The sequence below is a fragment of the Lepidothrix coronata genome, unplaced genomic scaffold (genome assembly GCF_001604755.1).
Source record: "Lepidothrix coronata isolate B3197 unplaced genomic scaffold, Lepidothrix_coronata-1.0 Scaffold5, whole genome shotgun sequence".
Classification (NCBI taxonomy): Eukaryota; Metazoa; Chordata; class Aves; order Passeriformes; family Pipridae; genus Lepidothrix; species Lepidothrix coronata.
The window spans coordinates 9,811,434-9,831,088 of record NW_016690185.1 but is presented as its reverse complement, the minus strand read 5'-3'; the positions used below and the strand labels follow the sequence as shown (position 1 = coordinate 9,831,088).

At 44.0% G+C, this 19,655-nt stretch overlaps 1 protein-coding gene and 1 long non-coding RNA gene across 11 annotated transcripts in view; both read left to right on the top strand.

The window, feature by feature from the left end:
* Positions 1-206: 206 nt before the first annotated feature.
* LOC108504177 lies at positions 207-3,407 on the top strand. 2 transcript variants are annotated; one of them, XR_001877028.1, is made up of 3 exons: positions 207-346; positions 1,077-1,191; positions 3,285-3,407. It is a non-coding gene; the product is annotated as an uncharacterized LOC108504177 (long non-coding RNA). The 2 variants fall into 2 exon arrangements; XR_001877027.1 differs by lacking the exon at positions 3,285-3,407 and having other exon boundaries at positions 1,077-2,394.
* A 706-nt stretch (positions 3,408-4,113) lies between these two features.
* Positions 4,114-19,655, top strand: part of LOC108504119 (protein SOGA3-like) — a 55,647-nt gene continuing 40,105 nt past the window's right edge. For all 9 annotated transcript variants that reach the window (XR_001877018.1, XR_001877017.1, XR_001877026.1 and 6 more), the window contains exons 1-3: positions 4,114-4,237; positions 4,568-4,792; positions 8,121-8,279. Coding sequence is in view for 3 of the 9 variants with exons in the window: in XM_017828820.1 (XP_017684309.1) it covers positions 4,190-4,237; positions 4,568-4,792; positions 8,121-8,279 (432 nt within the window). In the remaining 6 variants the exon portion in view is untranslated. The remainder of the gene's footprint in view (positions 4,238-4,567; positions 4,793-8,120; positions 8,280-19,655) is intronic.

Here is a 19,655-nt window from a genome sequence, read left to right as displayed (position 1 = left end):
TTGTGTGCGTGTATGCACACACATTTATGTATATACATATGTACGGCGTACATTTAGTTTGTATATAGACATATGCATGTACGTATATGCTGGTATACCTATAGGCACGAAATCCTCGGTTAATTATCCTTCGGGAGGAGTTTCCAGCCCGGAAACCCAGTCTCCTCCCGGCTGGAGCGAAGTGCCCTCCGCCTCTCCCGCCTCGAACGCGCTGAGGCAGAGGCAGAGCCCAGGAGCTCCCCCGGACTTGCCAGCTGCTGCAGGAGGAGTGAGAAGGACCCCACCTCGAGTACTGCTCCCCCCGAGACTATTCTTGCCCGATGTTCACACAGATACGCAGACACAGGTGGGTCCGGGACACTCCCACGCACAGCCATCAGATGGCAAGGGACCCTCCTCGGAGGGTAGGGAGGGAAGGGGAAGGAAAGCAAGCCTTTTCTCTGCTTCTATTTGTTTGTAACTGGGAAAGACTTCAATCGTAAAATCTTAAGAGCCCTCTGAGGTGCTTCAGAGCAAAGGTAAATTCACCTCATGACAGAACAGAAAGGTAATACAGAATGGCCACCTCTGGGGTTTGCCCGCGACACGAGTAAAGTGTCAGTGGCCCGTTAGTTCCCTGTGTTCAGGCGGATAAATAACCCCGGAGATAAATGATCTCCACCAACTCTGAGAGGGGGCTGCCTTTGTCTCTACCCCTCCCGGCAGAAGCGGGCTCTTGCCGGAGGGGCGCAGAAGAGGGCGGCGAACAAAGGAAAGAAAGCCCTGTCACCGTCCTGCTGTCGGTACAGAAGACGCAAGGCATCCCTGCTCGGCCCGAGCAGGCTCCCCTGAAGGGGACACTAAATAATTGATCAGAATCGATTGCCTGCATGCATTGGAAAGGGAAAGAGGGCGCATCCCTTGCGTGCAACCAGCTCCTTCCCCCATTTGCGCTGTAATCCTATTCCACCATGTGCGGATAGATGAGGGGACGTTAACTCAGCCTTCAGGCCTGGGCGGGGTTCTCGCCGTTTAATCTCTTCCTTTCTCTTCTCTTCGCTGCTTTCCTCCCTGCCCTCCCCCTTTCCGTCTCCCAGGCCCAGTGAGGTCAGCTCATTTTCCTGAGAGGCTCTGGCAGCGGCGCGTACCTCGTGTGCGGTGCCCAGCTCTCCGTGCATGCATTTCGCCAGCCGGGCAGCAAACGAAGTGGTGGTGAGTAATGCGGATGCTTTAGATCCAAGCCTTTTTTTCTCCCTCTTTTTTTTTTTTTCCCCCGCTCCAAAAAGGGAATGTTACTCGGGATCCAGATGCAACAAACCCAGGTATGAGGGGGGACCCTCGAAAATCCCCCCGAGCCTCTAAACCGGGACAAAAGGCAGAAGCGCTCCCAAAACTCAAGCTGGGTTTGCAAATTCTCGGAGAGGCAGAGGCGGGCCCCCGGCGGGGCGAAAGGGCCGGAGCCGGGGGGGTTACCCTGCCCGAAGCCCCGGGCAGGAGAGAGCCCCGCTCCGGCGCGTAGAGCCACCGGACTGCTCCCTTTTGTTGCTGCCATTTATTTACCCGTTTTTCCGCCTGGACAAGAAAACCTGCGGAGACGCCGCGGGCCGGCTCCACGTGGGTTTGCCTCTGGGGAGAAGGTTGTGCCGCGGAGTTTTGTGAGGACGGAGATTTCGGACTTGAGCTCAAATGGGCTTTCGTTGTGCCAGTTAAAAAAAAAATGTATATGTTTATATTTATCTAAAATCAGCCAACTTAACCGTAGGCGGTAGCCGATCCTGGAATTCGGGGCATGCAGGGTGCTGGCTGTGTTCTGGCAGGTCGCGGCTGATGACTTAGTTGCAGTGAAAGTTCCCGAAAAGATTCAGACATAGCATAGGGTTCCCGATTATTAATTTTAATTTAATTTTATACATTTCATACCTATATAGCTCCAAACAACTGTAGTGTGGGAATTCTGTTTGTGTTGGTTAAATAGAAATGCAAAGCAAATCTTTTATAAAGTGTTGTGATACAAGTTTTGGTAGGTAGGTCTACACTCCCATGCGCCTTTTTTACTAATTAATGCCTGGGAAGTTTCTGCCTAATTGTGTCATTCTGAGAATTAATTTCCAGATATATATCAGGTTGATAATGACAGTGCATTTGAGAGGAAATGCTGTGCTCCTGCCAGTGAGAGCAGAGCAAACAGAGCCTCATTGTCTAGTATGTTCCAGGGAGTAAACCAATTGTCAGGGTACGGTATAGTGTCTACATTGACTTTGCCCAGTTGTGCTTCTTTCTTTATTCCCTGTTTTAGCAGGGAACGTTTAAGCCATGTTCTGGGAGGGAAGTGGTTGGCCGTGTTAGGAATGCTGTCATTTTTGCTGTTGCCCACGTTTTCCCTTTAAGGACAGTTGAATAAAGGCTGTGTGAAAGCAGTTTATGGATCATAGCCATTTTTTTAAGAATATATTGAGTGACATTAACAGCATGATATGGCTTTTAACAGCCCTTTTTCATAATATGTTGCAGCCATCAAAACTCTGGTTGTTTCACTGTATGGGAAAATTGCCAAGTGAGCACCCTTCAGAGAATACCACATGACATTTTGTTCTGGATAAAGCTGTATTCCTTGCTTTGGTTTGAAAATCTGCTGAGTGATTATACCTCAGTCCTGTGTAACCTACTGATATGCATAACCAATAATAAACATGAAACAGTGCATCTGGGTAACAGACTGGGACAAATTTGTGTTTAGAAGCTGATTGAAGAACCACTTTCCTTTATGACCCTCGACTGCCAAGTCACCTTGCCCTGGAAGAGTCCTTGTCAATGCTGAAGGAAAATCTGTACTTGCTTTCATGTGTGCAGCCCTTTGTAGAGCAGCCTGTCCTCACTTGGCTATGACAGACACCCGGGAGAAGCCTTTGACCAGGCAGACAGGTGCATTAGCAACGCAGGCTTGGTGTTGAGGACGAGGGAGAGAGAAGTTTGTGTGTGAAAGGAAATTCATCCTTAACGTGGTGGCCCTTCGGGGGAAGGTTCGGCATGGGGGTTGGGGAAACGCCCCGAGGTGCAGGCGGAGTGGGAACAGGTCTCAGCCTCAGCCGAGCCCTATGCACCCCTTCCGAGAGCCGCTCCCTTTGGCGCTGGGCTGCAGCCTCGGCTGGCGCTTCCCCGGCCGCCGCTCGGCCCGCAGGTGGGCGCGGGGCAGGGCTGGGGGACGGCAGGGACCGGGCTCGCTGGCCGCCGCCGTTGCCAGGGAGCCCGTCTCCTTGTCCTCCCCGTCCCCACCCCGACCGCCTTCTCCGGTTCTCCTCCCCCAGCTGTCGGGGCGGCGGCGGAGGAGGAGGCGGAGGACAGCACGGATGATGGACGCGTCCCCGAGATAGCCGCCGCCATGAGCCAGCCGCCTGCAGGGGGCGCCGCCGCCGAGCCGCGCCTGCATCCCGAGGGCAGCAGCGGCAGGAAGCAGCCGCGAGCATCCTCGCCGGCCCGGGCCCGCGACACCGCCCCGCGCCCGCCGTCGGCCGCCGCCGCCTCCCGTGCCCCGCCCGCCGCCGCGGCCCCCCCCGCCAAAACCGCCTCTCCGCGGCCGCTACAGGGCCAGGCCCCCCGAGCCGCCCGCGGTCGTGCCGCCGACAGACCGCCGCGGGGAGCTGTCCAGCCCGGCGCCGGTGCTGAACCCCCTCCCGCCGCCGCCGCCGGGAGAGGAGCCGCCGCCGAGGAGCCGCTGCCTCCGCCCGGCGCCGCCGAGGAGGCGCCCCCTGCAGGGGCCGGCGGGGGCGAGCGGGAGGGGGCGGCGGCGCCGCCGCCCAAGCAGTGGCGGGGGAAAGCGGGGCGGTCCCCGCTGAAGGGCGCGGGGGAGGCGGCCCCGGCGCCTCCATCTTCCTCGGGTGCGGGGAAGGGCCGCGGTGCGGCGGCGGGCGGCGGCGGGTACTGGAAGGAGGGATGCCTGCAAAGTGAGCTCATCCAGTTCCACCTCAGGAAAGGGCTGGCGGCGGCCGCCCAGATGCAAACCAAGGTCAGCAATCACAGCAGCAGCAGCGGCAGTGCTTCCTCCGCCGCCTCCGCGGCCGCCGCCCCAGCCGAGCCTCCCCCGGCCGCCTCCGCCTCCTCGCCCGCTGCCATGGCGGCGGCCGGGGCGGAGGGGCTGCGACAGGGTGAGGCGGGAGGCGACGGCAGGAGCGGCGGCCCCGAAGGCGCCCTGAGCCCGCAGCTGCAGGAGGAGATGCAGGAAGAGATGGAGAAGCTGCGGGAGGAGAACGAGAGCCTCAAGGTGAGTGGCCGGGGCGGTGGCGGGGGTGGGGGAGAACCGGGGCCGGGCGGGGGTCAGGCCACCTCCCCACCCCCGCGCCGGGAGGGGCTTTCCCGGCCGCCTTCTCCCCCGGCAGGAACGCTGGAGGCAGCGTTAAGATGGCTCTGTTGTGGGGGATGTGGGCACTGTCGCTTCCCTGCTTCGTTGCGGTGCTTTTAATGAGCTCGGTTGTATTTACCTGCGGTCCCTGCGGGGCGGAGCTCTGTGTTGGCTTCCTTCTCTTGTACGTGCTGACATTTGTGCTTTTGACCCACCTGTTGCGTCCCCGTCCCTTTCTCGCCCTGGTACCAGAATGAGATAGATGAGCTGAGAACAGAGATGGACGAGATGAGGGACAGTTTCTTTGAGGAGGATGCTTGTCAGCTTCAAGAAATGCGCCACGAACTGGAGCGAGCCAACAAGAACTGCCGGATCCTTCAGTACCGGCTGCGCAAGGCTGAGCGCAAGAGGCTTCGCTATGCCCAGACCGGCGAGATTGACAACGAGCTCATACGCAGCATGGAGCAGGACCTCAAGGTACAGACGTGAGCAGGTGTCGAAGGGAGGGAGCGCCTCAGACGGAGACAAAACTGTGCTCTCAGTCCTCATGAGTCAGGCATTTCCATCCATTTCACTGTGCACACAGTGCACCTCATAGAATAGCAATGGCCGAGCTATCCTTGGTAATAGAAGCCCTTCCAGTATGGAGATAGGCTATTTTCAGCTTTAGTCCAACCGTTTTTTGTGAAGATAATGTGCAAGAAATTATTCTAATGCAATTTAGGAACTAAAAGTTTTGGACTCTTTATGCTGAACGCAAAACATACCTTTCCACTGCGAAATGAAACCAAACTCACTGAATAGCTCCGTTGACTTTGAGGGGATTTTGTTACTCTTTAGTAAAAGATTTCAAGGGATTGAATACTTGCAGAGTCACAACATGAAACATTGACACTGTTGCTGTCAGTAAAAAACTGCTGTTACGTTCAGCAAATCCAGGATTTTCCACATCCACCTGAAACCTTAGACAAAACCCATCAGATTTCAATGTGTAATCAACTGCATTTCATCCATAAAGTCTGAATGAACCACAACCCATTGTTGAGGATAAGTTTCAGTCCTTGTTTAAAGATTGTCATTGGTAAAATAGCCATCATCTCCAGTCTAAATTGGTCCAATTACAGGGGAAAAAAAAGCTTTCTTGAGGTAGTTGCAAGTTTAATTTCTGCTTCCATCCACTAGACTTTGAAAGGCGCCTGCTAAACCAGGACTTGTAAATTTTTTCAGTTGACTGGTCTCCCACCTTTTCTCATGGAAGTGTAGACCTCTGTATAGCAAATGCGAGCTTACTGGCTGCACTTCTGCCCAGGATTCTAGTTACCTGTGGTGCATTGGATTCTGTGAACTGCAGTTGATAATGCAAATTTAATACATGATTTGGAGTAAGGTAAATTTTAAACTTCTTTCTGATTGGTATAGCGGATTTAGAGTATGTTATTCCCAGGCCTGGTTTGGATCATCTTTTCTGAAAGTTTTCCATCTTGTCATCATTCTTATTAAAATTTCTATTTGATATTCCTTTTCTGTGCATAATCAAACACCATGTTTTCTGTTGTGGCTGTGACAGTTCTAAAAATACGACTGCCCACATTGCTCTTAACAAAATAGTGTTCCTGACCAGAAGTGAAAACATGCCTTTGTCATGGGGATTTCTGTTCAAAACAAGGGATGTTTTGCACACTCAGAAAGATGCTTAGGTGCTTAGTTGAGATATGCACCTTTGCAGGCAGAATTTGAATGTGAGCCTTTGTGTTCCGAGTGAATATTGTGATTCCAGCTTATAGAGTTGGCTTCTTTGTTGGCTCAATGTTACTTTGTATTAGCAAGTCATACACATGCAGGCGAGCCAGGGAAGTGGTGAGAATACCTCTGCTGAGGTTCTTGCCTGCCAATATAGGAGATAGCAGCTAAGGCCTTAGGTTGAGCTGGATAAAGGGCTCACTTTAATTAGCATTTTTCCCATGTTTTTATATAACTATATGACTGACTCTTTGGGAAGGAATAGTGTTTTTGCAGAGTGTTCCCAAGGATCCTGAATGTGTTCTGCTTTGGAGTAGGGATGAATGCCAGATTGTTGCCTAATAGAATTCTATGTGCTGGCTAACCATAATAACAATTCCTGTGTAGGTATCTGTAGCGTTCCCAACTCCTCTTCTGAAGAATGACTATCCAAAATAACATTCTTCTTTTTGCATGGACAATATATTAGAGAACTTGATCCTTCATAGATATAGTCTTGCATGTAGCTGTATTAAAATGTATCTTGCATAAGTGAGTCCCATTTCCCATGTAGCCTAGGATGGTCTGTAGGATTTCCCTGCATTAATAGCTACTCCATCACATTTTGTGTCAAAACATTTGCTACCAGTAATGATATTTTAATTCAATTTTATTTACCTATCCAGGCTGTATCTATGGACTGAAGACAGATTCTGATAGGATGCTGTTTAAAATATCCCCCATGATTTTCCGTTTACTTTGATTGGACAACCAGATGAGCAGTTTAACACTAAGTGTAGGAAAAGACATCAATCTAAAGCCCTGGGGTGTGATTCTCAGCTCATTCTGTAGTCTCTTTGGAGTATGGCTATAATTGAAGTTCCCCTCCACTCATGCTCTCTGTTGGGCATTATGTGTCTTGAGTGCATGTGCAGTGGGGGAGGTTGGTGTTGTATCTGTAATTCACACACACTGGGTTTCTTGTCAGGGGAGGCTGAGTCACTAACTGCTACTGTTTTCTGGTTGGATTCTTCTAGGTTGATTCTTCTAGACTGCTTGCTTACAATTATTATTTTTCTTTAGTGTTTTAGCATGTCAAAGAAGTCTCTGACATACTAACACAAAGATCATTCTAGTCAAAGCCATGAAGGATAGCTCACTGAGCTCCCCTAGCTAATGCTAAGTAGGATTAATTATGCTTTCCCATGTTCTAAAAAAAGCAGAAAATTAGACTTTTCAAATCATGTGTCTATGTGTCTAAATCACCACCATAACAGTGATTAGTGTATATTTAAATATTTTTGGTGTGTGATTATAGTTTCTGGTGGTTCTACAAAATGCAGTGCAAGTGCCTTGGAGGGCAAGATTCTCATTACTTTCTATGAAGAAGAGGAGTCAGATCTTGTCATATGCCTTTTAACTCTATTCCTGTGAAAATGCATTAAAAAAAAACCCTTAGTGTTCTTTTCCATTGAAAATATTGGACATCATTTGGGTGAACACAAGGTCAGTAAAATATTGTTTGTTCTTATTTTAATCTTAAAATGAATTAATTGTAGTGAATATTTAGATTAATTGTCCATGAAGGAGAGAGAAACTAGCAGAGTAGAAATAAACACGTGTCCATTTGTGGTTCTATACAAAGCACAGTTAGGGAAGGCCTGGAGAAGATGGACCCTGCTTTTTGATGCTGTTGCATGTCAAGTATTTGAAGAGCATATGCTTTGGTGCATTGAAAAACATGAACTAGCTGTGGTTCAGAGAAGATAGGTGATGCACTGTCTCCAGGAATATTGAAGGTCCTGTTTAACTGTGGATGTAACAGAACCTCAGAAGGAGTTGAGGTTTAGTGTCTAATGTGATTTCCAGAGAAGTCCATAGAAACAATGTACCATCTTTTGGAAGGAATTGCCTTGAATTTGGAATAATTTAGAATTCTGTCTGTGAATGCACTTGTCTACATGGGTCCTTACATACCACTTTCATCAAAACATCCAGAATTAGCTTCTAAATGGTTGCTTAGGCACTAAGCACTGCAGCAGTAATTTATTTTTTAACCTTTCTTTTGATATACCATTTCACTTAGGTTGCAAAAGATGTATCAGTGAGACTTCATCATGAGTTAGAAAACGTGGAAGAAAAACGTACTATAACAGAAGACGAAAATGAAAAATTAAGACAGCAGCTTATAGAAGTTGAAATTGCCAAACAAGCACTACAGAATGAACTGGAAAAAATGAAAGAGGTTAGTGTTGCTATTTACTTCTATAGCAATTATTTGAAGGTCTCAAATTCTTATTACTGAACTGTTTTTCTTCTCTAACTTGTTTTGGGGTCAAAAAATATGGCAGGCAAAAGTTGAAAGTTGCAAAGAGTGCTGAAGTACAACGTGGTGATTGGGAAGCTAAATACAAACTAAAATATTCTATGTTTTCTAGGCAAAACAGAAACCAAGTTGTGGCTTTGTTTTTCCTCTACAAGGAGGGAAATGTGACACTGATGGTAACAAGAGTTCAGAGGCTTTGATACATTGTACCTATGTAAAGATTCATGCAGGAAGAGTGCTGAAGTGTGTTAAAAGGCATCTATATTTACAGTTGAAGGTCCCCACATGTTTTTACAAAGACCGATAGTTTTTCCCTTGCTAATTCCTAACAGGGCCTAGCAGGCACCGAGACTGGGGATCTATCCACCTCCCCATCTTGTTCAGTCATGCTCTTTGGAGTTATCTGGAAGTGAGAGACTCTACCTGGTCTTTCAATCTAAGCACAGTTTTACATTGTATCTAATTAATCTTCAAAATTACTCAATTTACCATTATATAAATGCAAGATACCGTGCCATTAAGTAAGCAGAAAATTGCATTACAGCAGTAATAGCTAGGCCAACAGAGATAACAAAGCAGGCAGTAAGAGGAGAACCTGTTGATTAAGAATGAATTCTCAGAACAGCTTTTAGCAACAGCTCTCCAGTTCAATGTTTAAAAATCAATGAATGCCACAGATTTTCACTTTTAGGAATATAGGCCAGTAGGAATGTCAGGGTCTTCTTTGATCTTTTATGAAGCAAAAGAGATGTATTTCAGTTGTTAAGAACAACAGGAAATTTTTAGTTGCATGATAAGTTAGGGTATTTTTAGGAACTGCAAGTGCTGCCTTTAAGTGATGTAGTATTAAAAATATTCATATGTTTTCTTTACAGGAACCGAATTTCAAGCATGTTAGTAGATGATTAACAGGTGGTTTGCTCCACCTTCTGCTGCTATCCCAGATAATTGCAGATTTAAAAGGGCATGAAATCTGAGCCTTATTCAGCTTTCCTCTCATTTTCCTGAGACTTTCTTCCTCTGTTTTCACTCTGGTTTCTGCCATCAAAACCAACTTGGTTTCCTGGACCATTTTCTTTGTGAGAGCATGATCTTTCTGCAATTATCCTTGCAGCTTGTGCTTTAAGATTGATTTTGCTCAGAATTTTTCATTATTCTTGTCCATTCAGACTCTACTTTCTTGTAGATCCTCATCTTTGGACCCTCTTGCGCTCTACTAGGTTGTACTGCTGTAAGCTTCTTTTGCCTTGCTTCTTCTTACACATCCTCAGATTATAATGAAGTTTAATGCAATTTAATAGCTCATGTTCTTTGATATTAACCAATAAATAGGCTTCTTTATCCCTGTCATCACTAGTCACTTTCTCCTTATCCTGATTCTTCCCTCTGGCCCACTGTGTGGAACTATGGTTCTGTTGCTCTCATACTGTTTCCAGTTCTTTCTCTGGCTTAGGTGTTTACCCTTTCTGTTTTGCAGTTGGTATCAATGAAAGGATAGTGGAGACTCCAAAAGAGAGAGTGTCATGTTTAAACTAGGGGCTGTGCTACACAATAGTGGTTTTTGTGAAGCTGAAACAGATGGATGATTCCCACTGGCGCAGAATGGGGGCACTGAGCCAGAATGAAAAAATGAAGTAAGACTTGATACCATAGTAGAGGTGGAGTGGACAAAGAGTCAGAAATATACATCCTTATACTGAACTGGGGAGAACTGCCATGACCCATTATATGGGTCATCATAATTAGGCAGGAGTTTTCATTTATGTACTTCAAAAGAGATTGCAGAGTCCGTTTCAGTAGGAGAAGGCTGCTTTTCAGGCTGGGACTTTCAGCACAGCATGGGGGAAGTTGGAGGATGGTACAAGTCAGAGAGAAGCAAATTTGAAGCAAAGCTAAATCATTATGCGCTTTGCAAACATGTCATGACATGGGGGAACCATGGAAGCATGCTGGTAAAAAATACTAATTCTTACAGAACTGAAATTTAGAATCTGTGAAGAAGCTATGAAAATGTTAATGTGAAACAACTATGAAAACAACCCAAAGCCACGTGAAGTGCATTGGAATTTTTCTGCGACAAATAAGTTTTCTTCTTCTGTGGCAATCAAAGGTTTTGTGCATCTTAAATGTCATTGTCAGATAGTCATAATATTTTCTGTTTGCTTGTGAATTATATCCTCTAATTTCGTGGGTTTACAACCCTTTCTTATTTCAATACAGTCATTATAATCAATGGAACCTCCTACCTAGGGAAGTTCTACTCAACATAGATAGAAATGAATGGAAGATCTTTTGTCTGGATTGCAATCTTCACTTTTTTGAGGTTATAATTAATGGCAAAGTTAATCTCCAAAGACAATGAGCCATTTTTGTTTTACAGCAAGGTAACAGTGCTCAGAATATGTAATGACTGATTTCTGTACTTTTATGTCATTAAATGTATTGCAGAAACACAAACATTTCTATTCTTCTTAAAATCTATTTATGCATGACTGCCATGGGAAATTTGTTCTTCTTTTATAATGAACAGTGTGAGATAGCATAGAATAGTTAAAATAAGACTTAATAGAAAATGCAAGAAGCAGAAGTACAATTTTTTATTAGGTAGTCTCCAGGGCAGGACGAAAGCCAAAGTTCTCTCTGTGTGGATTCTCAGTTGTTTTAAAAAGCATGGAGACTTCACTGGAAACTTGTATAAAAGATAAATGCTAGCAGATGTGTTTGTGTAGAGTCAAATCTAGAGTCCTTCAGTGAACATTTGTGTGAATATAGACATGTGAATGTATTTGTCCATTAATATAGAGAGGTAGTTGCTGTTGGCTCTCTTGATTTGGAGCTTTATTTGTATTTATGGTAAATTTCACGACAAATCAGAAATTGTTGTTGATGACAGCAGAAGCTTGCAAGCATCCAGGATTTGGAAGGTGTTCCAGCAGTGCATACATTCTCTATCAGCTACTTTTACATTCAGTCCCCCAACCTGCAGCTATTTGATTTAATGTTATTCCTGCATATGTCCACACAGATACACGAGATTTTTAATCTGTGTTGGTTTTATTTGTAGCAACTGCTGCTGATTTCCTCTTCCTCCTACTGAGAAACCAACAATAGCTAGATGTAATTTTTCAGTTATATAAAAAGAAGTCAACGTGTTGTTAATTAATTAATGTTCATTAGTTTGTTGTTAACTTTTTGGCAAAGCCTAGCTAACTCTTGTAAAGCTTTTGGTATCACAGTACGAACCAAGAGTTCATTCGTCTGCTATAGCTATGTAGGAAACTCCCAGTTAGCTGTGCTTTAGGTGGCTTGTTGCGAGACAAATGAAGTAGGGGGAAAATATGACAGATGTACTGAACCCTGGCCTTTACAAATCCTCATTGCAATGCAGACATGTAATTGCAAGAAGCTCAGTGTTTTTCAGGGACATACATCTTTCTGGATAGAGATAGATTGTTCTGCTAGTGCTCCAAGCTCAGTTCTTACAGCCACTTAAGGGTGATGTTGCCAAACCACCATTTTCTTCATCTTAGCATAAGTATTTGGTCAGAGATAGAACTTGTGATAACCATGGCTACATGGCACGTGAACCAGAGATGTCTTTTGTCCCTTCAGTTCAGACTACAGGCAGAGGAGTTTATGCCTCCCTGCATGGGTCTGTGTTTTGCTGGAGTGGTGCCTGTCTTGTCAGTCTGTCTCTTTGTACACTGCATGGAAATGGAAGAAGGCAATATGGTCTGGGGAACTGGACACTGGAGCTGGGAGGAAGAATCTGAATTCTGTTCCTGATTTAGATACTAACATGCTGCAGGACCACAGGAAAATAATTACACTCTTCTGCTTATTCTTGCAACCTTTGCCTGCCATTTAAGCACAGATTAGCTCTCTACACCTCTCTGAGTGTTCAGGCTGCACAGAAATCAGGAGAGTAGCTGGAAATTTCACCACAAAAACTGCTGTAAAAAAACCCCACAAACAAACCCAAATTCCACTCTCCCCTTCCCCCCCAAAAAAACCCCTCAAACAAAACACCAAAAACCCAAAACCAGAAAGCTGTGTAAGAACTAGTAAGGAGTGTTCCTGCCCCAGTCCTCTTATCACCAATACCAGCTTGCCCAGCTTGTCTCTGATAAAAATTGAGTATCTCTTCTGTCTGTCTAAGCCCCTTCTCCTGTCATTTAACCATAACCGCTTATTTCAAGTCTTTCATCTATAACTCACAAAGCCTCAAATTCTCCAGGTTCTCTCACTCAGTCTTCATCTTGTGTCTGTTTTTTCTTTTCTTTTTTTTTTCATATGTGTGGTAGTAGTGGCTGTTTTGCTGTCTACTGGTTCTTAACTCCTAGTCTTGTCCTTCTCCCCCACCATTCCCTCCTTCCCTGTATCCTTCCAACTCCTCATGAGTGTCCAATCTTCTCTCTGGATTTCAAGTATATTCCAGTTCATTCAGCCCTTATTCTACTCCAGATATATTATCCGCATTTCTTAGTTACAACTTCTCTCTGCTGCAAGATTTGTCCTTTTCCCCTGATTCTTCCACCCCCTCATATAAATCTGTCAGCTTCCTTAGTTTCTTCTGTTCCTTTCCTTATTTCCAAGCCTTAGCTCTTCATTTTTGCATCTGGAGTGAGAGCTGTGGAGGATCACTCACTGTGCTAGGAGATAGCAGCTATATCACTGTGAGCAGTGAAGGGAGGATTTCTGATTCTAATGTCTAGACTCAGCTTTATTTAGACTCTCATGGAACAGCAATCACAGGACTAGTTAGGTTTTGCCTTCTGGCCTGGAGTTGGAACATGATCTGTCAGCTGGAGAAAATGTGCAGATTGATAGCTGAGGTGGGAGAGGGTGTGGTAGTTCATAAATATAGAATTTTCAGCAACTTAAACTGGTAAGTTCCAACAAATAATTAGCTGGTAATGTATAGGAATGGAAGATTTCTGAAAGGTTATGTCATGATTTTATACAATTAAAAATGTATAAACACAAAAATGTTCCGGAACACAGACATATTGGAACTTCTCAAAAGAATAGTTGCTAGAATAATTTATTATGAGCAAAAAAGAATGTTCTCATCTTAAAAAAATATGAATATTTTTGCTAAAATTTTCCAAAAGATATTAGCCGTATTGATAACTTATCCCAGGACAGATGCTTGGCGTGGAAAATCTGCAACATCTAAAATGTAGTGAGGTTGCAAGAAACTGGAAACAAGTCTCATAGTGACTGGTGGTTTGCAGCATTTCCAATGGGCAAGGCAACCCTATCCAACAGCAGTGCTACATTTTTGGATGCTTTCAGAACTTTCTCATCTGGTACTTGTCTCAGTCCCTTCTCTCAGGACCTTAAACTTCACCACCTTACAGTCTCATAGTAGGCTGCCAGTGCTACCATTGGCCATCAAACCCCTGACCAATGCTTCTTTATTTGCAACAAATAATTCCCACAGCTGACATTAATCACCCATGGCAAAAATCATCTTCAATCCATTGCAAAAATCACATGACTTCTAGTGGTCTGAAAAATCCTTCATCTATTTTCTCTTATGCATCAGGTGGTCAGTAGAAGATACTCCAAATGATACCACCATGCTTCTCTGTCCTCTGATTCGTGCCCATAGCTCCCAGTTGGCCCATCACCTGTTACAAGACAACACCAAATGCAATTGAACTGCTCTTTTGTGTAGAGCAAAACCCTTCTTCCTCAACTTTAGAGTTTTCATCAATCCGTTGCGGTACTCCAGGCATGTGAGTTATCTTGACAGGTCTCTATGATTCCAGTGAGGTCATAACTGTGCAGATGTTTGTGGACTTCTAGCTTCTGTTTGTTGCCCATGCTGCATGCATACAAGTCACTGGAGATGGATATTTGGTTGTTCTGCTTTGAAAGGGAAAGTTTGAGTCTCCTCCATCATACTGTCTACCAAGCACATAATAATTGCAACTCATATTTTCATTTTTCCTCAGAGTCTCATTTTAAACAGCTGGTAATGAAGGGAGCAAGGTCAAGGCAGAGTGAGATGAGATGCTAGTACATCTGCTGATGTAGCTGCTCAGCCTCACAGGCTCAGAGCAGTAAGCAGTACTCTTCGGACAGTTACGGTAATTTACTTGCTCCTGGCACCAGATGGCAGCAGGGGAGGGTTTAGTAGGGCTCTCACCAGTCCAGCTCCTTCCCGGGCCTTTTGGAGTACCCAAACACTAAGTGTATCAACTACACTTTTACTAATAGTACCGTTAAGCAGAGAGTTTCCATGATCTGGAATTTCGGTTTGTTGCCTCACCAAAATTCAATCTGCTTTGGTGAAGAGAACAATAGGATAATGAAAGGGTTTTTTAAAAAGAGATGAGAAATAAGTGTCTGCCTGAGTTAGTACAGGAAAAAGAAAAAAAAGTTCTCTATCTCTAAGCACAGCTAGCTCAATGATTTTTGAGCACCACATTCCAGTAGATGCATAACCCCTGGTTACTTTTCAGACTTGCTTGTGTGATATTCTGTTACCCTTGGTATCCTGCCCAAATATTTTGTCCTTTTAAAAGCAGTACTCTGCAGGGATGCTATTCATGATCTGTAAGGGTTTGATTCTGACATACTTGCTCAGAGCACACTGTGATTTCACAGTGTGTGAGTGAGATATGCAGAGTTTGCATTGGTTTAGTTCTTTGAATATGCGAAAAGAATCATAATGGAGAAAAATATTAATCTCTGTTACAAAATCTGTTGTAGTACTTCTCTGAAAATGTCGTACCATAAATAGGGGAAAAAGTGCATTTTAGAAGCAGTTTGCACTTAAACTTCATAAAATTAGATTTTAATTATATATCAGCCATCAGCAATTCACATCAGCTATTTTCTTCAAGAGAGTTACTCAAAATTAAAACTAAATAGCCTGATGGTCAATAGTAATATACTCCAAAACATATGTAATAAATGGTGAATGATTCCAAAGAATAAAGCTCCATAAATATCTTATTGTGAAGAGATTTGTGAGTAAAGATGCCTGGAGGTGGTATTCTTCTGTCCTTCAAGCTGCTGTGCTGCTTTGTGAATTCCTATTGAATTGTCTGAAAATTTGCAAGGATGTGTAAAAGGAGTGGCAGGATTGATGACCAATTGGAAAGTAATAATGAAAGCTGGCAGCTGTAGTGAAAAAGAGTATATCTAGAACAGGTTTAAAACAGAAACTAATTTAGCCATCAAAAAATAAAGTCTGATCTCTTCTTTTGAACCTGTAAGCGTAATGGTGCTATTCTGGTTTCATGGGAACATGGGAGTTCCTTCCTTGTGTCAGAATCTTACTTTGTTTTCCTTCATTTCTGTAATAGTTATCAGCAGCCTTAGATTTGCAAGTTATCTGTCAAAGGTGTTATTGATATTATATACAGTCTTTCAATAAAATCAAAGTCTCTTTGCAATAAGGTGTATTTTAAAGGAAAAAAAAACAATGACCATCTTCAAAAAAATCCCCTAACTAGAATGGAATCATAGAATAAGAGCTGAGCTTCCAAACATAGAAGCTATGTTATAGAGAAAGGACAGGATTCCCAACATCATGATCTCGAGCACCTGAGGCTTTTTTTTTTGCTTGGATCATGCTTCTCAAAGTTTTTCTTTGCTACATAATTGCTTCCATAAGTCAAAAGCTATATTTATAAAGTAAATCAGGCTAAAGAAGGGTCTGCACACTGACAAGTGATTCCTTGTACATCCCTCAGATGGTTTTGACCTGGATCAGCTACCACTGCTTCAGTGCTTGGGCATAATTTGGGGTCTAGGCTGGGTCAGAGCTTATTCCTGATTGACAATTTGGATATGGTTCTGTTTGTTTGAAAGGAAGCTGTAGGGAAGTTTAGCTGTATTGTCATCATAGCTGAAAGGAGACTGAATTATGAAGTGCCAGTTGGCATCGGGTCCTGAGAACAGTCCCTGACCATTTAATTTACTAGTGTAAAAACTAGGCAAAGGTTCTCTGACTTGGTATAGAGCCAGATGAGATGGCAAATGAGATGAAGAACAGCAAGTCCAGTCTGTTGCTACCATATGAGTTCCCACTGCTGAGAATTACTTGGCAAGGGGCAATCATCAGCAGTGACAAAGCCAATATAGCTGGCATTCCCAGTTGTCTGTAGGAATAATGGGCAGTGTGGTAACTGTGGCGTAGGTGGTAACTGGTTACCAGAGAAAATAGTTTGTGGTCATGAACTCACCTTGGGGCAGGTTGTAAAAGAGTATTTCTCTTGCTACAGACTTTAGGGTATGACTTTCTAGAGATCTAAAGGAGAAAGAAGTAGGTAATCTCGCTACTGACTTCACTAAGATTGTCAAAATATGATACCACATTAACAAATGGAGGAAATTTGGGGAAATCCAGTTTTACAGGGCTCTGTAATGGTCCTTGGTCACAGAAGACAAGTTTTTGGTTTTGTACTTCACGGTCTCAGTATAGTTTTACTCAAATGGACATTCAAGTGTCCATATATGTAATTTAGACATACAGGTACCAACTTGATTGCTCAAATGAAAGAAAAAGTTGCCAGGTAACTTAAAAATGAACTCCCTGGTTTAGCTGGCTTTTTAATAGCTATCATATTACCTTTCACAGTTGTATCCACAGATAGTACGTAATCCACACTTGTTCTTTTGTTGTTGTTTTGCTTACATTTTTTTAATAATATATTATGCTTTTCAAATTCTAACTAACATCTTATTTATAACCAGTTTTGCCAGGTCTCTGGAATCTTTTTGTGACATACTGTGTATGATTTCCTTAGTTTCTTAAAGAAAGAGATTGCATGATAGAGAGGACAAATTCAACCTCTTTGTACTGCTACAAAAACATGAATGGGAGAGTAGGGGTAGGCCAGAACTCTCTAGATTTAAAGGAAGTCCATGTGACTTTGTAAAATTTCTTTCTATCACTTGGAAGGTTTTATGGAGGGAGAACAGAGACATCTTTTGGTGCTGAACAAGAGGTCTAGATACATGCTTTTGTATGGAATCAGTGTACACCAAATGTCGTCATCTTACTGAAGTCTCACCAAGGCTTTGATGAATAATAGTTATACATGCTTTCTGTCCCTTATACCACTGTATTTAGTCCTGCTTAAGTGCACCTGTCCCTTCAAAGAAACACCTGAAATAACAGTGTTTGCAATGTGTTGATAAAGATCAAAGCTGAGCATGTTTCAGATTGAAAGGAAAGTTAGCACAGCTCTGTTATTCTTTAGTGCATGTGGTTACTGCTGGTTTCAGGGCTGTCTTTCTCAGTCTTGAATTGAGCTCTTCAGCAACCCCACATGAAACAATTTTTAGTCTTTACAATCTCTAGTGCTGCTAGTGAAATCTACAGTTAAAAAAAAGAACGGAACACTCTGTAGCCTGGTAGATTTTTCAATTTTTCTGCACATGGAATTTCCCAATGCATCTTTTAGGTTCCTGTGTTCCTGATAGAAGTTTGGCAGAGCCTCACAGCCATAGGTAGTTTGTTCTGGCTTTAGGAGAGTAAGCAGGATGTAGCACAGTGGAGTTAAGCACTGCCCTGCATTTTGGCTGAACTCAGCTGTCAGTGTGAGGAAGGAGAACCTTGTCATGTCATAGTACAGATGGCTGTTCCGGAGCATGTCATGGGCCCTCAGGGAGTAACCTCAGTGCAGTTTCCAGTGTAAAAACAGGTGAAACAGAGTGGCAAAACCTCAAACGGAACATAGAAAACAGACATGTACAGGAAAACTACCATGGATATTGCTGTATTTACTATTCAGTATATTCCTTGTTACTTTTTTTAGAATGATCCTTCTGAGAACTTAGGTGGCTGGCATAAAGTGCCCAGTACTTACAGAATCCGAAAAGCCAAGTGAAGCATGGGTGGCTTCTTTATGTGCTGCTATATGTGATTAGTAAGTAGTTCCTGAAGGAGAGATGATACTGTTTGTTAACTAGCATCCTAGAGGCACATAGAATGCAAAAAATGTAGCATGATACTCTGGGCTTTTGATTTGGCTTGGTCCTTCTCTTTCAAATTCATCTTCTCCTCTGCCCTCTCCAGGATAAAAAAAAAAAAAGGCGCCTCCCCACTTAATGTTTTGTTTCAAATGCTTTATAACATCTCTTATGTTTGTTTCTAGTGCACTTTAAAAAAAAGATTATGCAGTGTGGTGAGGCTATTGTTTGCAACGATAGCCATGGTCCATCCTAGTGTACAGGAAATCAAGTGAAGGTGATCCTAAAAAAATATAGAGACACTGTCAGAACATAGAGGAGTGGGGTTAGAAAAGCCAAAACCCACTGGATTGGAATCTGGTAAGGGATGTGAAAGGGCAACAAGAAGGGCCTTTACAGGTATATCAGCTACAATGTGAAGATGAGTGAAAATGTATGCACCCTAATGGTGTAGGGAACCTCTTCCATAGCATTCTCCTAGATAAGCTGATAAGGTATGGGCTACATAACTGGACAATGAGGTTGACTGAAAACTGTCAGATGAACTACCAGGTTCAAACAGTTGCAATCAGCAGTGCAAAGTCCATCTGGAGTCTGGTGCCTGGTGGTGTACCTGTCAGGAAACAGCAAATGCCAGCTGCTCTAAGAACCGGGAAGAGAAGCCAAGCACAACAACACAGAGCATAGGGCAGGGGCAGCACAGCCAGGGCCTGGTTTAGCAGTATCCAACGAAGTGATCAGAACCAGCCTAGAGATGGCAGCTGGGATCAACCGGGAATCCAGATCATGGGGTGACAGGGAGCTCTGAGGTTAAACTTAGATATTAATCCACAGGTCTAGTAATCAAGGGGAAAATACAAGGTTAAACCAGGAAGTCAGGCTGCAGATGAGGGTTAAGATCAAGAGGGTCCATGGCCATCCACAGCTATGACAGCTGGATACAGCTACAATGTAATTCATGCAGGGATGCAAGGCCCAGATCTGAAGTCAGGTGGAGCTCTTGGGGCCGTGGGCAGGACTGTGGGTGTAAGCCCCTGCTGAAGCTCATCAGGGTAGTGAAGGCCTATTAGAACATTCAGGCTTTTGGCAGGACCTCAGGGGTCAGTGTATAGCCAGTTGTGTTTAGCATCTTCATTATTGACCTGAATGAGGTCAGTAGGTTAAGGGAGGTGAGGTCAGTAGGTTAAGGGAGGTGATCTCTCCCCTCTGTTCAGGAATGGCGATGCCACTCCTGGAGTGCTGGGCTTCTCATCTCAAGAGGTCCATATGGACATACTGGAGAAAGGGCTGTGAAGATGATAAGGAATTGGAGCATATGTTAAATTCCAGGGGTGCTGAGAGAGCTGAGACTGCTCAGCC